This window comes from Daphnia pulicaria, chromosome 8 (genome assembly GCF_021234035.1).
Source record: "Daphnia pulicaria isolate SC F1-1A chromosome 8, SC_F0-13Bv2, whole genome shotgun sequence".
In the NCBI taxonomy this organism is placed as follows: Eukaryota; Metazoa; Arthropoda; class Branchiopoda; order Diplostraca; family Daphniidae; genus Daphnia; species Daphnia pulicaria.
The window spans coordinates 14,743,280-14,759,079 of record NC_060920.1 but is presented as its reverse complement, the minus strand read 5'-3'; the positions used below and the strand labels follow the sequence as shown (position 1 = coordinate 14,759,079).

At 45.0% G+C, this 15,800-nt stretch overlaps 1 protein-coding gene and 1 long non-coding RNA gene across 4 annotated transcripts in view; one reads left to right on the top strand and one right to left on the bottom strand.

The window, feature by feature from the left end:
* LOC124312190 overlaps nt 1-15,800 on the top strand; it is a 50,603-nt gene that overhangs the window by 25,389 nt on the left and 9,414 nt on the right. For 2 of the 3 annotated variants that reach the window (XM_046776701.1, XM_046776700.1), the window contains exons 1-2: nt 5,802-5,917; nt 6,031-6,135. In XM_046776701.1, the coding sequence (XP_046632657.1) occupies nt 5,907-5,917; nt 6,031-6,135 (116 nt within the window). In that variant the 5' untranslated portion in view covers nt 5,802-5,906. Of the gene's footprint in view, nt 1-5,801; nt 5,918-6,030; nt 6,136-15,800 lie in introns of those variants that run through there. The other variant, XR_006910328.1, reaches the window with a different exon arrangement.
* LOC124312253 lies at nt 2,566-5,856 on the bottom strand. The gene is made up of 3 exons (XR_006910452.1): nt 5,771-5,856; nt 4,097-4,098; nt 2,566-2,576 (listed from the first exon to the last, which is right to left on the bottom strand). It is a non-coding gene; the product is annotated as an uncharacterized LOC124312253 (long non-coding RNA).

The following is a 15,800-nucleotide window of genomic DNA, read 5'->3' as shown; positions in this document are numbered from 1 at the left end:
AAAGCTTTTTTTTCTCTTTCATTCTTCTTCTTTTTATTATTACCCCCCTCGGACTGTTTTACCTTGTGCAAGAGGTTAAAAATAAAAGGAAGAAAAAGAAAAAAAAGGAGACCTGCTTGCTTCCTTACTGACTGCTTATAGCCATGAAGAAAATCAAATAAATAAAGACCACAGTCAGAGACCTCAGCGGGAACTGTATGTTGTTAACATTCAAAGTACTTCTCCAGACCCGAAAAAAGTAAAAAAGAATAGAAAAATTGTTATGTTTTCTTTTTTCTCTAAAGGTAGACTATACTACTACTACAAGTATTAGTCTCTATGGGTTATTTTCTTGCCTCTATATTCTTGGAGTATAGGAGGAGGACGTGACCGCGCAGCTGAGGAATTCCCATCCATCCCTGAGAAATGAATGCGTACATGTATGTGTGTGTATAGTGAGACTGGGGAAACTGTGCGGGTGCGGAACTATTCCAACTTTTGAAAAAGTTTCAAAAACTTCTCATATTTCAGATTGGCATGACGAAAAAAAAAACCCACCGTCTAACCGCTCACAACAAACTTGCACGCATGACGGCGTCTCGGCGACATTTTCATTTCCCTTTATTTGATTTATTCCTACCGAAAAGAGGAGAAAGAAAATGAAAGGGAATAAACAGTACTACCGCGTTTTCTCGATGATTTGTTTTGTTTTTTCCGACCGAACATGTTAAGGCAATCAAATTTCAACAGCAAGTTATATACAATAAAGTAGAAGAAAAATGTTTGAAATCACTTTGACTGGCACGCGGTGTTATCTTTCTTCTAGATCCTTACCACGTCTCATATTGCATTGTGCTAGCCTCGAAAAAAAAAAGTCTCTTGTCGTTCCCGGTCGGACCCCGGTCCGTCCCGGTCGTTCGGTGGGAAGTCGTAGTCGGGAGTAGTTAAGATGAGGAAACTGATTACTACTCTCGTATGGCTGGCGCTGGACTATTACCGTTGACTTTCCTTTTGGTTCTAATCTTTGAAATTGCCTCGCTAAACTCAAGTCCCTTCTACTTGGACTTCTCTGCCTGTGTGTTAGTACGGCGGAGGAGGAGAAGAAAATGGGACGATCCTCGACGACCAAGAAGATGCAAATAAGTCGGGGGACGAAGTGAGAGAAGACTTGTATATATTAGAATTTAGAACGGAATAGAATGGGACGTAGAGAATATCGTTCTTGTGATGAGCCCGGCGCGCGGTTGCTGCTGGATGCCAACTCCGGGGGAAGATGACTCGCCCAGCGACTGGGGGGGCCCCACACACACACACACTTGACATTCAAATCCTTTTAATGAGTTTTCCGCCTTTGCTCGGCTTTAGAGAGTCTAGCCCAGTAGGTAGTTGTATATATATATATAGTTTCAAGCGTCCTATAATATAACCGTCTATGCTGTCTGGCCCGTCTCGGGTGTCGTACATATAGGAGGCCCACGTCAGGAGCTGGTGGCAAAAAAAGGAGAGAGAAAACAACAGAAGCGAAGCAACTCGAAAGGATTTATACGTATATGTGTGTGTGTATGTGTACGTAGTTTAAAGGAGTCTGAAGGAAAAGTGTGATCGAATCAAGTAACAATGGCGCCGTGCTCTTTGGGTCGTGACTGGCTTATAGACGATCCTGGAGGAAAGAAGAAGAAGAAAAAAAATGTTTCGTCTTATTCCATCAACCTCGGCATTCACGCAACGCGCTCCACACAGTTCAAACGACGTTGACGCTACTTTATTCTTTCTCCGGTGTCAAAAGTGAATGTGTACAAGCAGAGCACCAAGCAAAAGCAAAATAAAAACTAAACAAAAAAAAGGAAAATGTATATTCTTTTGCTGACAAGATTTCCGGGACGGGAGAATATAAGCGAAAATAAAATCAAATAAATAGAAAGGAGAAAAATAGAGCGGGGGCACTATAGGATGCGCGCTGTATATATATACATCGTCGCCGGAGATATTGGGGGTGTATAATATAGCCGGAAAGAGAGAGTATCCCTTTAACTTTTGGCGCTTTGATCTTGGGTCCCCTGTGCTATATATCCTGCTGTCGTTCGATATTTGTCTTTCGCTTGATTGCCACTTGTACTCGCCCGTCTCTCTCTTGTGCAGTTTCGCCAACGTGGGCTCAAGCCGCGCTCCCACCCGAGCTGCTGCGGCTTTTCGTGAACGGCGGCAGGATATTATTATGTACCGTATATAGCGCGCTGGATATAATCTGATATTCTCTCTCTTCCATCACAATCCATTTTCTATCACTCCCGCCTCGCCCCTCCCGCGTGACGTTATAGGCACAAGACAATCTATAACAATAGAAAAATTTAACCTTTTGTCTGTTTCTCTCCTTCACCTCCGGACTTTTCTTCTTGTCATGTTGTCCCGGAGAGCCGAACAATAACCTGATCCTGCCGCAAAATAAAAAGGGAAAAAATAGGAAAAAAGATCAAACGAGAAAAGCTATAGACGAAATACTTAGTAGACCGGTGTGTGCGTAAGGATTGATCCGTGTCTTTGTTTCACTTTTTTTTTGGCCTGCTGTGTGTGTGGTTGTTCCTCTTGACTATGACTTTCTGTTGGCTGACATCAAATGTTCTCTCTACGCTCCCGCATCTCCTGATTGTCGCCTATGCCGTCAGCATCAGCCGCGCTCCTTGCGACTATTTAGGATCCCCCCTTTTAAAAAAGCTGCTGGGCTCCCGTCTTTTGTGTGTGTGTGGAAACAAGGGCGACAGCAGCGAAATGAAAAGGAAAAAAACGAAGATGGCTCGATTTTGATCTCGTAACGTCTTTCGTCTCCTGATAAAATAAAAACTGGGTGGTTGTTTTTCTGTTTGGTTATTGTCGTTGCGAAGGGAAGAAGAAATAAAAATGTCCACCGTCGGGTCCCGCGGACTCGCCTCCCCGTGAGGGAATTGGGTAACTCTCTCTCACCCACACACACAGACAGACATGAGGCAGAAAAGACAAGAGAATAATAAATGCGGAGGAGCATCAAAAATGAGATAAAAGTAGAAGAAGAAGAAACGCCATCCATTCCGTGTCGGTCCCGCACTCGATTGTCTGGGGACTCTGGGTGTTATATTCACGCCGGAGCACACAGACGCAGCAGCAGTATAAGGGGAAAGGGATACGTGTGTTGGTGTCTGATATTATATCTACAAGGCGACGATGAGAAAAAAAGAAATAATATAATCGAAATCGGCCCATACAGCACAGCAGTTGTGTGTGTGTGTATGATATCAGATACATCTATATTACCAGCTAGGTGAATTTGTGTGTGAGAGAGACATGGAATATGCTGTGCTGTGTACTTGAATTGTGGTGGCTTTTGAAAATGTGACAAACTCCGGGCCCCGGGAATATCCCTCGGGAGCGTCCTCACGAATTGGATTAGAACGATTCTTCTTCCTCTCTCTGTTTTTTTGTTCCTTATATAGAGAGTCTATACTGTGGTGCTGTCGTTTATTGGCTTTCTTTCTTTTTTTTTTATTTTTGCTTCAAGCTCCAACAAGGAAGAGACAGTCCCCCTCTCCCTTGTATGTGTACTATAAGCGTAGCCACCATCACCGACGACACTCTCCACTTAATCCACGTCAATAATACGACGCACTTTACGTGATTATTGCAGCGTTTATCGACGCGACTTTTCTCTTTTCTGTGTGTCTGCCAGCGGTTGTGTGGCCCCGTTGTCATGGTGGCAGCGGCTTTGGGGTTCTTCGGGGGTTGTCTTGTTAATATCAATTGGATGCGATACCCCCCATCACCTCCCTCTCTAGAGATGTATCTCTTGTGTGTAGGGCAGCAGCTCGCTGTACAGCACACGCACGACTTCAGTATATACGTATGTACGTATACATAGATATATTCTCTCTGCTCGATATCTTCAGCGCTCCCTCATCCCGATGGCTCTTTATCCCCGTTCAACCCCCGCGCGCGTTTCTGTCGGACTCAACCGACCGTGAAGATCATTCCTCCTCCTTGGGAGCCACTGATGTTGGATGCTATTAGGATCGGTGGGGGTTGGGGGGAGAGAGAGAGAGAGACAGAAGAGCAGAGCTAGAAAAGTTATTCATCTTTGCTGTGCTCTTACAACTTGGGGGGAAATTGTGCAGTTAGGAAGGGGGGAGGAGAACGAAACGAAAAAAAGGTCGTATACTACTACTATATATTCACCAAGATCGAATGGAAATGATTTCATTTTAGGATCTGCCGCCGCCTCAGCCGTTCGACTCTTGGCTTCAATAGATATATCTGTCCTTGTTATGCCCATCAGTCTTGACACCGCCAAAGCCAGCAGCACCAGCAGCAGCACCAACATCTGGCAAACAGACGTGCCAAAAAACGCGACCCCCTTCATGCAAGACGATTGCCAAGAGATTTTTTTTGGTTTTGTTTTATGATTTTCTGGTCGGACTTGGGGGTATGTGTTAGTTGTCTGGTACTCGTTATGAAGTCGCCGACTGATTTGTCATTGATTGAGTCATAAATCTTGGTGACATCGTTTCCCACTTTGTTTTATTTCTTTGCCTCCTCCCCTGGGTTCCATCTAAACCTTGCAAAGGGCAAAAAAGAACGTGTCTTATGCAGAAAGATGATGGTAATTAAACCGGAAAAAGAAGAAGGAGACGCACGTTATGTTTTTGAATTTCTGGGTATGAAAGACGGGGAAATTGTCGACGGTGACAGTGTGACGGTGGGCATGTGCGCGTCGGGAGAATGTCTCAGCTTTTTCCGGAGAATGTTAATGGAATGCTCAGACGGGCAGAAGGGAACGATACGCTTTTATGCTAATATCCAGCAGGCTGGTAAGCGGCCGCTGGAATGAGATGTGCCTCAGCGTTTGTGATGGATGAAGGAATTGATCTCTTCTCTGCCTTTGGTTTTTTCTCTTCTCGATTTATTTTCTTGGCCCGTTGCGAGTTGGTCTGTCCTTTGCTGATTTTGACAACCCCGAAAACTTTTGTCCTGATTTATAACAGCAGCTTGGCAACAGCGGCAACAGCAGCGACAGCAGCGACCCCTTTGCCATATGTCATTTCATAAGTCTCTTTTCTTTATTCATCATGGTTAATTTTAAAGGTTGAACTGATTAAATTACACGTGCAAGCTCGAATGCGCTAGAAATCCGTTTATTTTACTGACGGAACAGTTTTAGACGTGGAAATCATTTTAAAACAGAATAGGCAAATTGTTTGACAAAGAAATCAAAATCGTTCCTTGGCGCTGAATTGAATTTCGTCAAAAATGGCGTTGAAATCAAATTGAATCCGTTCGAACCAATCAGCTCCAATCCACGAGTTGCAATTTTCGCTCATTACAGCCACTGGCAGAAGGGCAGACTGGCCGTTATACTCCACTTGTACGTTGCATTCACCTTCGATGACGACCCACGTATCTGTAGAGTCGACGACACTTGTGGTTTGTTGAAGCGGAGGTTTGCCTAGCCTCTCCCATTCGGCCAAACTGATCCTGGATGCCGTACATCCTGTATCCAAGCTCATTTGAATATCGATACCCCCATTCTGACTTTGACGTGGAAGCACTTGGAGACTTTGTTGGCCATTTCTCGGGCTAGCTGACGCTGCTTGGCGGATTCCGGTTGAAATGGATTGGCGCCGCCGTCGGTATTAGAACGGAAGATTTCATTCCAATTTAAATGAAGAGCGGGAAACCACGATCTTCCGAGAAGGTTGGGTCGATGGTTTTGTTTCCACACCATCAGAGGCAGCTGATAAACTCTTCCAGCGTAATGGACGTTGGCGACGAAATAGCCTTTTGAGTCATCATTAATACCGGTCGGTTGCAATTTCGGCTGTCCAAAACGATTCCACATCTCTTCGTTGACGTACGAGTGGCGAGTTACCGAACTAATCTTCATTGTCACCCTCTGATTTCTTATCATGACTTGGCAGTATTTCAATCTCTCCTTCTCGAATGACCCTAGACATCCAGTGAAATGTTTCTTGCCAATCCATGACGTGTCAAACTGTTGTGTCCATTTCTGACCATCTCTTTTCTTTCCAGGTGCAGGATCGGCCAACGAATTCCCTTCGTTCTCCACTGCAGGCCTGTCGTCCTCCTGTTTGAGCTGCTTGTAATTCATCATCATGCGTCTGAACATCTTCCAAGGTCAGTGAATTTGTTTTTTTCCTGTTGAAAATCGATCGTCTAGCGCTTACATAAGTACCAGTGGAGCTCGCGAGAGCATCCGGCAAGTGGCTCCGGACCCTTTCATTTCGATTTTCAAACCCCAATTCGTCGTAAAAATGTGAGAATTGAAGGAATACATCACGTTGGAAGTCGGTTCCCACATTATTCAATCACATCGAATCCAAATTTATTGAATGAAACATCATTTTACGACCGAAAAGGCCTCTAGGATATAGGGCGTTGAGTGACGTCGTATGTAGGGCTGCTGATTTGTATGGGTAGAATGGCGTCCGTCACTCTGCCAGTCCACCACGTCGTGTCACGAATTGTGTGCGGTCAATTAGAGCAGCAAATTAGTCCACAAGGACCTTGCTGCGTCCTTTTCCTTTGACAATGGCTGCAGATCTCCCAACTCATTCCAAAATTGCTCGACGTAACCTCACGTTAAAAAAGATTAGAAGTCTGTCACGACATGGCCAACCTTTCTACCCCTTTCTAGCTTGTTGGGGTTGGATTACCTCTTTCCAACTATTATTCAATGTACACTCTATTTGAAAATAATTAAAGATGGTTCTATTCGTATCTATTGATCTCCACCCAAACTCGAAAGGTTGGAGGAATTATTATGGAACTCTTGGACTCTCTGTATAGGTCACCGGATGTGTGTACATATTATTAGTTGTCTTGTGTGTGTGTTGGATTGCGTGTTGCCGGGATGTTCTTCTCTTTGTCGTCTGTCGGCAGCCACCAAATGTCGTCGCCTGGTAAATAAAGTTGGTGGAGGGGGGTAGTATCTGGTGGTGGGCGGTGCCGAATAGCTTTGATCCCTGGGCTTTACGCCGGAATCATCATCATCATCATCATCGGCGTATCTCTATCATCGTCATCCTCCTACACACACACATGGCAGACTCTCGGCGGCCATTCGATCCGCTCTGCATTATTGGGTTTGCTTGTCTTCCTATAAAAGGCTAACGTCAACCACCACTACGTTGTTGGTTGGGCATTATTATATATATACACCGCACCATCAAATATGTTGCCGTGTTTTGTTATGGACCACTCCCGCGCCGTTCCGGATCAATATGACGCTCGCAGCGGCGGCACAGAGCGGAACGGCCACATACAAGACAGGGACAGCAGTATCTTCTCTCCAGTCTATATACACTGTATATAACTCTATAGCTCTATAGAGATAAGGTATCCCCCCCCCCCGTATATCTATAAATGTCCCGGCCGTCTATAAAGAAAGATGTCGACATGGAGAGAGAAAAAGGCTTTCATCGCGAGGTATATACACTAAAAAAAGGACGAGAGACGAGAGAAAGAAGAGAAAAGAAAAACGTGAAAGCTCACGACCTCCATCGATGTCTCCAAATAATAATCATATCGTCAAAGGCATAGGAGCATATATAGGAAAAAAAAAGAAGGGCAGCTGGAAATAATGGCCAAAGTCTCCAATGTCGCCCATCTGTAATGTGTGTGTGTCTTTCCCCTTTTTTATTTTATTTTATTTTATTTTTTTATCCCGCCGAACGGAAAAGGAGAATCGTGTGTTGTTCATCTGTCTAAAGGTTCTTTTTCCCATCTTGGGGTATATCCGCTGTTATATACATTTCCTCCTTCCTTTATCTCATTCCTGCCCAGCATTATTGGCGCTTATTTTCAATAAATAATCGTATATATCTTTTTACCATACATGCGCCATTAAGTATTCAACGATATTATATCTAGAAGATAGGGCAAAGGGCAGACATACGCCATCGTTGGGATGGTGCTGGAATAGCCGACCGAGTCCGGAACAGACTTGAAACGAAACAAAGGCCAGAGAATTCGCTTGGTTCGTATAAGATTCTGCGGCTTTAGCTCCGATCCGGAAATCAATGCAATGCTGCTTGTTGTTGTTGTTGTTGTTTGGGGCAGAGCGGCGGCGGCGGCCCATTCCCATCTTACATATATATATATTGGGCCCTCCATCCGTTTCGTGAAATCCTAGCGCCGCCGGTCGTTTGGGGATAAATGTTGGATAGTCTGCAGTCGTTGCTGCTCGGAAATATTCCATTCGTCCTTTTGTATTATGTTAGACATCTTCTGGGCTGGTCCTCCCGCTCTCGCATGTACTTCGTTTGGCTTTTTGATCAATAATAACTCGAGAGAGAGAGAAAAGAAAACGAAATATAATGGAATTCTATCAGAACAAAGATTTTCTTGCAAGGCCATCAGTCCCATCACTCATCAGACAGAAATGTTTGAGCGGAGAACAATTGATTTGCCCTCGAGCGCCCATCAAGAGCTCAACGTCGAGGAGGTCTGCAACATTTTGATTATTCATTGGATTTTCATCGTGCAGCTCTCTGCACTGTGTGTAGCTGGGGGTCGGGACTCTCGTCGTTCATTCTATTTACATGATGTGCGGTTGGGGGGGGGGGCGGTGATATCGTGTCGGTCGTGCTTATATGTTGCGCTGACTGGGCGCGATCGCGCTCGGCGACGCTCACTCCCCCCCATCGGTGTGTTGCATAATACAACAAATCTTTCAATCTTCCAAGCGGTGCGGATCAATTTTTTTTTTTCGTGTGTGTATGTTTCGGGGTCGCCGACGTTTCTTCTTCTCTTCGCAACAATTTTGAGATATTCCCCATCCGCGCGTGTGTGTGTAGAGAGAAAAAGGAATCTAAGCAAGACAACACGTCACGAACCGAGTTGTCAGTCATGCAACGTGTAGACGAGAGACCCTCGGCGTGTGGCACGCGAATTCCCGCGGGCCAATCTCTCTCAATCACGAGATAGATAAAGAGAAGGGGGGAGGGGGAGGCAGCAGCAGGCAGGCAGAATAGTCATTTAATCAACCGAGTTCTTTTTTTCCTTTTTTTCTTCTTCTTTTTAGCTTTTGCCGATGCTTTTGATGGTGATGGAAGAAGTGTATTTCCTCCTCCTACACTCTTGAATACATGTACGGTACACTCTGGTGCCCTGTCAATGTCATCGTCGACGTCTCGTTCATTTGTCACCTTCTGCGCTGCGCTTTCCGTCCCACCCCAATTCGGGTCGCACAACTCTAACACGGGACAGAATATGTCCCCCAATTTCATTAATGGCTTAGTAGATGCGCCGTCGTATCTAGCGACGACGGTGGGCAAGATTTCTTTCGTTTAAGAAGAGAAACTAGTCGGGATTTATTTTTTTTATTTTATTCTTTTAAAGGATAGTCTGAGCGATTCAATCATTTTAGTCTTTGCTCTTGTATGTACACCGTCGTCGTCGGCTCGGGGTGACTCGTTTGTACATTTTGTGACGGTGCCTAGTACCACTACTGAGCTTGTTTTTTTTTTAAATCTATATAATGACCCAAATCAATTGAGTGTACGAACCGGGGTGCGTGTCGCTCTTCTTCGTCCTTCACTTTTCTTTTTTATTTAAAAGAAATTTCTAATTTTTTTTTTGTTGATGTTCCGTCACTTATTTTTTTGTTTCAAACATTTCCGGATACAGAAAAAAAAGGAAGGAAATTTTTCATTTTTTTGAAAAATTGATGTGGAGAGGTTCCCTGGTGAGCGAGCGGGGCGCGAGACTTGGTAAAAAAATTTTCTTCTCGCTGTATGTAACACAGGCGTTCACTGCGTGTCTATAGGAGAGAACCCCCTCCGACGACTCATCCTTCATCTTCTTTCATCTTCACTCCCGAACAACTTGGAACTTATGAAAAGAAAAACTCGGTTCCTTAGTGTGTGTGTGTGTGGGCGTGAGTGGTAAAGAAGAGAAAGGAGCGACGCTCATGAGTCTCTCTCTCTCTTTGCTTTTGCACCGACGTCACTTGGGGCGCGCATAAGGTTCTTTTGTTTTGTGCCGATGATTCGTTTTGTCTTTCTGCTCTTCTCAGAGTGTGGGTGGAAGAGAAGGAGGGCTGGCGGACGGCCGATAAAGGGGCCTCCAACTTGCCAGCTAGAGTGTCTCTACGTGTCTGCATACATAGGCACAGGAAAAGGAAGAAGGATATATCTCGGCGCAGGATGCTGCTGCTCCTGCTGCTTGGGTTCTCATCATGCAAAGGTTGTCGGCTCTCTCCTTTTTTCTTCTCTCTCTCACGAAAAAAATTGGTGGTGGGGGGGGGGGGGGAGAATAGACGTAACCTCAAAAGACGCGGGAGAACAATTAGCTATTGTCGGGATAGAACTCTACTAGTTCAGCAGCCTATACTATCCAACGCACAAGAAAACGCTTTCAAAGTCTTTCCCGCAACTATCCGTCCGTCCCCCCCTTTTCGTCTGCTGGCGTTTGAAAAGTGCTTTGGCTCCTTCCTGGGCGCACACAGAGAGATGAATTCTCCTGAGCTTTTTGCGGTCCTTTTAACACTGTCAGTCTGTCTCAGGCTCTTTCTCTCTCTCTCTCTCCCTGTGCGCTGTGTGTGTTTATGTTTAGACAGGGCCGCCGCCGCCGCCTCCTCCGTCGTCGTTGCTTATGTACATTAGATAATTGTATAGAGAGAAAACATAACTCTGAGCGCTAGCGCGCGTGTGTGTGTGTGGTTGATTGGGATAACTGTGATGCGTTGCCTCTGATCCATCGACCTGCTTATAGGGCTCGTTATTCCTGTCCAACGTCGATAATAACACACGCGCGCATATACACGGCCAAGAGAGAGAGAGAGAGACCGACAAAGGAACTTGTCTCCTTTGCCCATTCCCTTCATTTAGATCATCAGACGCGGGCGACGCTGCAGCAGCAGCGCTTGATGATGATGGAAGACGACCAAGTCGAAATGATGACGATTCTAGTCATTTATTAATCATACGTACAATTGTTAGCTGGAGGAGGATGGGAGGAGGACAGCAGCCAATGCGAGAGAGAGAGAAGGAGAGATTTTCACAGCAGAGTTAGACCCCCAGCACCGTCAAAGTTGTCCGCAAGGATTGAAATTGGTGAAAGTCCCCCGCTCTCTCTCTCCTTCTCTGCTGGGCTCTTTTGATCTTCCTCCCCTTTTGCACAAGTCTCTCTCTCGTCTCTTTCTTCTCTCAACATCCCATTCACGTCGGTTATACATTCACCCGCTTTTGCCGCAGCGATTTCCCTAGTCCTCAAATGTGTGAGCCGAGCGCCCAAAAAGAAACGGAGCCAGGAGCCGCCCAGGAGCCAAGGAGCTGCTGGGACGCGCCTTGTGATGAAATGATGAGCGAGCAAAGTCTGCTCAAGTCGTACACGGCCCAACTTGTAGGAGAAACTCACGCCGGGTCCCTTTTTCCTTCTACTCTTTCGTGTGCTGATTTCCCATTCCCGACGCATCGCATTGTTGGCGTGTCCCGACATTCTCCCACCCCGCCCCGACCCGTTGCCTCATCAACGTTCTCGTGCGGTCGGCAATATTGGGCCAATTATACATGCTCTAACCCAAAGAAATAAAAAAGAATAGAGAAAAGACCTTTCCGCACACACGTCTTCCATCTTGAAGCTCAAAGATTTCCGTGCGAAAATCTCGTTCCTCCGCGTTCTGCGCTTCCGGGCGGGGGGGAATGTCGAACTCGAGGAGCCAAACGACGACGATGAGTAGAAGAAGGAGGAGCTGTGAGAGATTTTCCTGTTCGGTTTTCAAAATGAGGGACCAATTAAAAAGGCGAACTTTGTCAAGTTGTTGATTTTGATTCATCAGAGCTCTGGTGATTCTTTTTGCTTATCACTCATTTGTGGTTGGGGGGGGGGGGGGGGGGGGTGAAATTTTAAAAATCAAATACCTTTCAAGAGTCTTTTTTTGATTTGGCCTTTCGTTCGTCGCGGGGTCAAGTCTAGCGAAACATATTGGTCGAGCTGTGACTGACGATCAATGTCGAGTTGTGTGGACGAGTTTTCTTCTTTTTCTAGATACTTGCCTGCGTGGCAGGGGGGATCCTCCTGCTAACGAGAGCTCTCGCTCGACTTGGTCCTTCTCCAATTAACAGCGCGTCCTCCGCCTCCTCTCTCACTCGGCCAGCATCCAGCCATTGTGTAAGTGATTTGGTTAATTAGAGCTTTCGCCGAGGTCTTTCTCTTTCTCTTCTTCTTCTGTTCTTTCTTTTATTTCATTTTTTTCTTCTTCTTCTTCATGTTCGTTTCTTCTTTCCCTTTTGATTCTTTCATAAATTCAGACGACTGACTCCGCCCCGGTCGCCGTCCGTTGACGATCCATCACGATCCGTCGTTCAATCCAATCAACTGGATTTATTGTATTCTCTTCTCTCAGCTGTTCTCTCTCCCCCTCTCTTTCTCTCTTCTTTTTTCCCTTTAGCACCGTCGTTTTCGCCTGGTGGACTCGATTAATCACCCAACAACAAAAAGAAAAGGAAAATAAAAAGAATAAGAAAGAGATAAAAGGCGAAAAATCTTTTGAGATTATTTGTATTTTAATGGAGAGTCTCCATCCCCTTGTTCTTTTTCTTTCTTCCTTCCTTCTTTTTTATATTATTATTGTTAATTTAGCGCGGCCTATCCTCTACAATTGTGTAAGGATGAAACAGCAGAAAAAAAATGAAGAAATACCCGCAGCGCGTGTGCGCACACAGAGTCGGAGCCACTCTCTGCTGCTGGGAGCGAGCGCGGCCCCTTTTTTCCGGTTTGATTCTCTGATCCGACAGGCGCGGGGCTCCAGCAGTCGGCTGGCTGGATGGCTGGGATGTTGATGATTCATTGTTTCGAATTTTGAATTTATAGTCGCCGCCGTCCCCGCAAAGTTTCTCTCGTAACACAAAAGGCCAATGAACAAGGCGCTCCTTTCTACTCCTATATCTCTGGTTGAGATAAGACTTATATAATATCTATGAATTCCCCCCACCCATATATGTCGTACACTGCGCATCAACCTTTTAACTGACGACTAATTCACTTTCAGTTGTTTTTTGTTTTTTTTTTGTTTTCTTGTTGCCCTTATAAATGCGATGGGCCTTTGGATTTTTCTTTTGTTTGTTTGAAATCGATTGATCTTCTCGCTCCGTTTGTTTTCTCCGTGTTTGCCATCTCGGGAAAGATGGCGACACGTTCGTGATAACAAGTGAAAATACATATCTAAGAGTATAGATGTGGTATATCGGGGCCCATCGACTCGGCTCCTATTGGTCACGTCGTTTGAGTATCTCGACTTGACTTTTAGGTCTTTGAGGTCCCACCTTATTCCCGCGGGAGCTCGGGGGGAGGATGACAAGGTTTGCGCTCGCCGGTGTCCGCAGTCAAACAGATGACCGACGCTGTGGACTTTCATCGATCTTCTTTATTCTGTTTGGCTCTCCTCCGATCCAATCCTTCCTATAGTATATCCCTTATATGTATATATTCTCGCCCCCCCCCCTTTCCTCCCACCCTACCCACACTTTTATTTTCCATCCCTTTTGATGTGCTTTGACGCACACACAAATTCGGGAGTTTGACCGTGAACGGACAAACAGTCGGCTCTCATCTCTTTTTGGCCTTGATCCTGATGGGACCTACTTAGACTGTACACATCACTCGCCTCGCCTATTGGATTTACACACACATACACCCTTGAAGCGTGAAAAAAGCCCAACTGACTGACTGTGCTGGGCACACAGAGAAGAGGAGGAGGAAAACGAGCCATCGGCCGGAGGTTTTTTTCTTTTCTTTCTTTTCTTTCCTCCCTGGGTGCATCATCAATTCACATTAGGGATGCAATACCGCCTTATATACAGCCGAGGAATAGACCAGGGGAGTGTTGAGAAGGGAAAAAAAGGGCGAAAAAAGGAACAAGAGATCAACACTTCGTAGCACTCTACACGGTCTCTCGCTTACTCAGTCACTAGACTCATCGGGTCCCTCCATATAGACGGGGCCGTATTATGGATGGTGCCGACACTGAATGATCGCCCGGCTAGCGTGTAAATTTATTACACTAAAGAGGGAGGAAAAAAAAACAAAAGGATAGAGACGGGAAACAAAACAAAGAAGAAGAGAGTCTTACCTTTCGTTTGTGCAGGGCAGAAACAAGCCGCAAATATATAGAGACACCGGTCCTGGGAGAAAGAAAAAAGGCCATTAGTCGCGTATATCTAGTTGCTTGTATTTACACAACTGTCACGAGCGCATTATAAGACAGTTAACTTTTTCTTTTTTTTCCCTCCTTGTCGTCCCTTTTCAATGTCAAATTAACCGGCGGCAAATGACGGAAGAATGAGAAACCTCCGGCGATTTGAAGGCGGCATATACTATAGGAGAAAAGATGAGGTGGATAAAAATTGGTGGGGATGATGATGGACTTGGTCACAAATTTTTACCCATGTCCATCCATCTCCCTTTTATCCCCCCTTCAAAAGCCGCGGCATATAGTGCACTGCACTCGTTATTATGATTTGAAGGGACGAAGCGGCTTTGTAATCAACCACACACATCACGTTATACCGCCGTTTCTTTTTTCATTTTTTAACTCGCATAATTGTATGTTATGGCGCTGCGCGGAAGTAGTCAATTCAAATTTTCTCTAATAGCCGGCGCAAAAATTTTTGTTATAAATGTCCGTTGAAAAAACCGACCGACCGAAGCGGGTTTATTTTTTTGGCTACTGAATTAGGTCCTTTTTTTCTCTTCTTAACAGCTCGAGTGCTACCGTTTTTTAGTAGATGCGGTCATGCGGGTTTTTATACTTTCGGAGCCAGCAGTTCCACCCTGTTGCTAGTAGAAGCCCCTCTACCTATTTATAGCAGTTGGTATATCAATCATCATTTTTCATATCAAATTGAGGGGGGAATTTATATTTTTTTAGTAGTAGTACTTGAATGTTATTTATTTTTGGGGGCTGTTGTAACGGAGCTAGCCAATAAGGGAACGTGACTTGAAAGAATCGAGAGATTGTCGGTTATGAAAATGAACGAGCAATATTCGATGGGGGGGATTGCAGCAGCAGCTTCTTAACTATTGCTGCCGTACAGCTAAAAGCTAATAATGGCGGTATATTGTACTAATATTCTTGATGATGGGAGAACAAAGCTTTTGCTATTGCCAGGGCTAGGTTATCTCTTTCTCTCTAATATGCTGGATATACAGAACTGTATATACATATTACACAATATGTATTAGGAGGGCGCTGTTATGTTTTCCCGGTCTCTACCGGCTATAATTACCTCGGTGATGGGGAGCGCGATGCTGAACGGCGCAAAACGAGACGGAGAAAAAAGAGCCCAGACTTAAGAGGATGAAAGCCATTGACTCTCTTTTTAAGATGATTCCAGATACATACTAAATATAATACAAGGGCTCTCTTCTTTTTTTTCCCTCCTTCATCCCGAGTTCTATTAACTATCGACTATCTTATCTCGATCTGTAAAGCGACCGACTTCTTTCCGAGGAAAAGAAAATATAATAATCATATCGCAGCGCTATGTATAGAAAGAGAATTGGAAAACAACATTTTTTTTCTTCTCCGGTCTGATCAAAAAATAGATTTTCCCCCTTTCTCTTCTCCCTCCTGTTATTTCTAACAATATTACACGTGTATATATATATAGGGAGCGTGACTTTCCTTCGGTCAACAACAACCCCCAGCCCTCTTCTCTCTCTGCGCTCGGCCATTTTTGTTTTGAATCTCAAGAGTACAAAGTGGAGGAAAGGGGGATTGATCTGATGTCCGTGATCGGGTATTATAACGATCGCATCTCATCGTTATTTCTTATAGC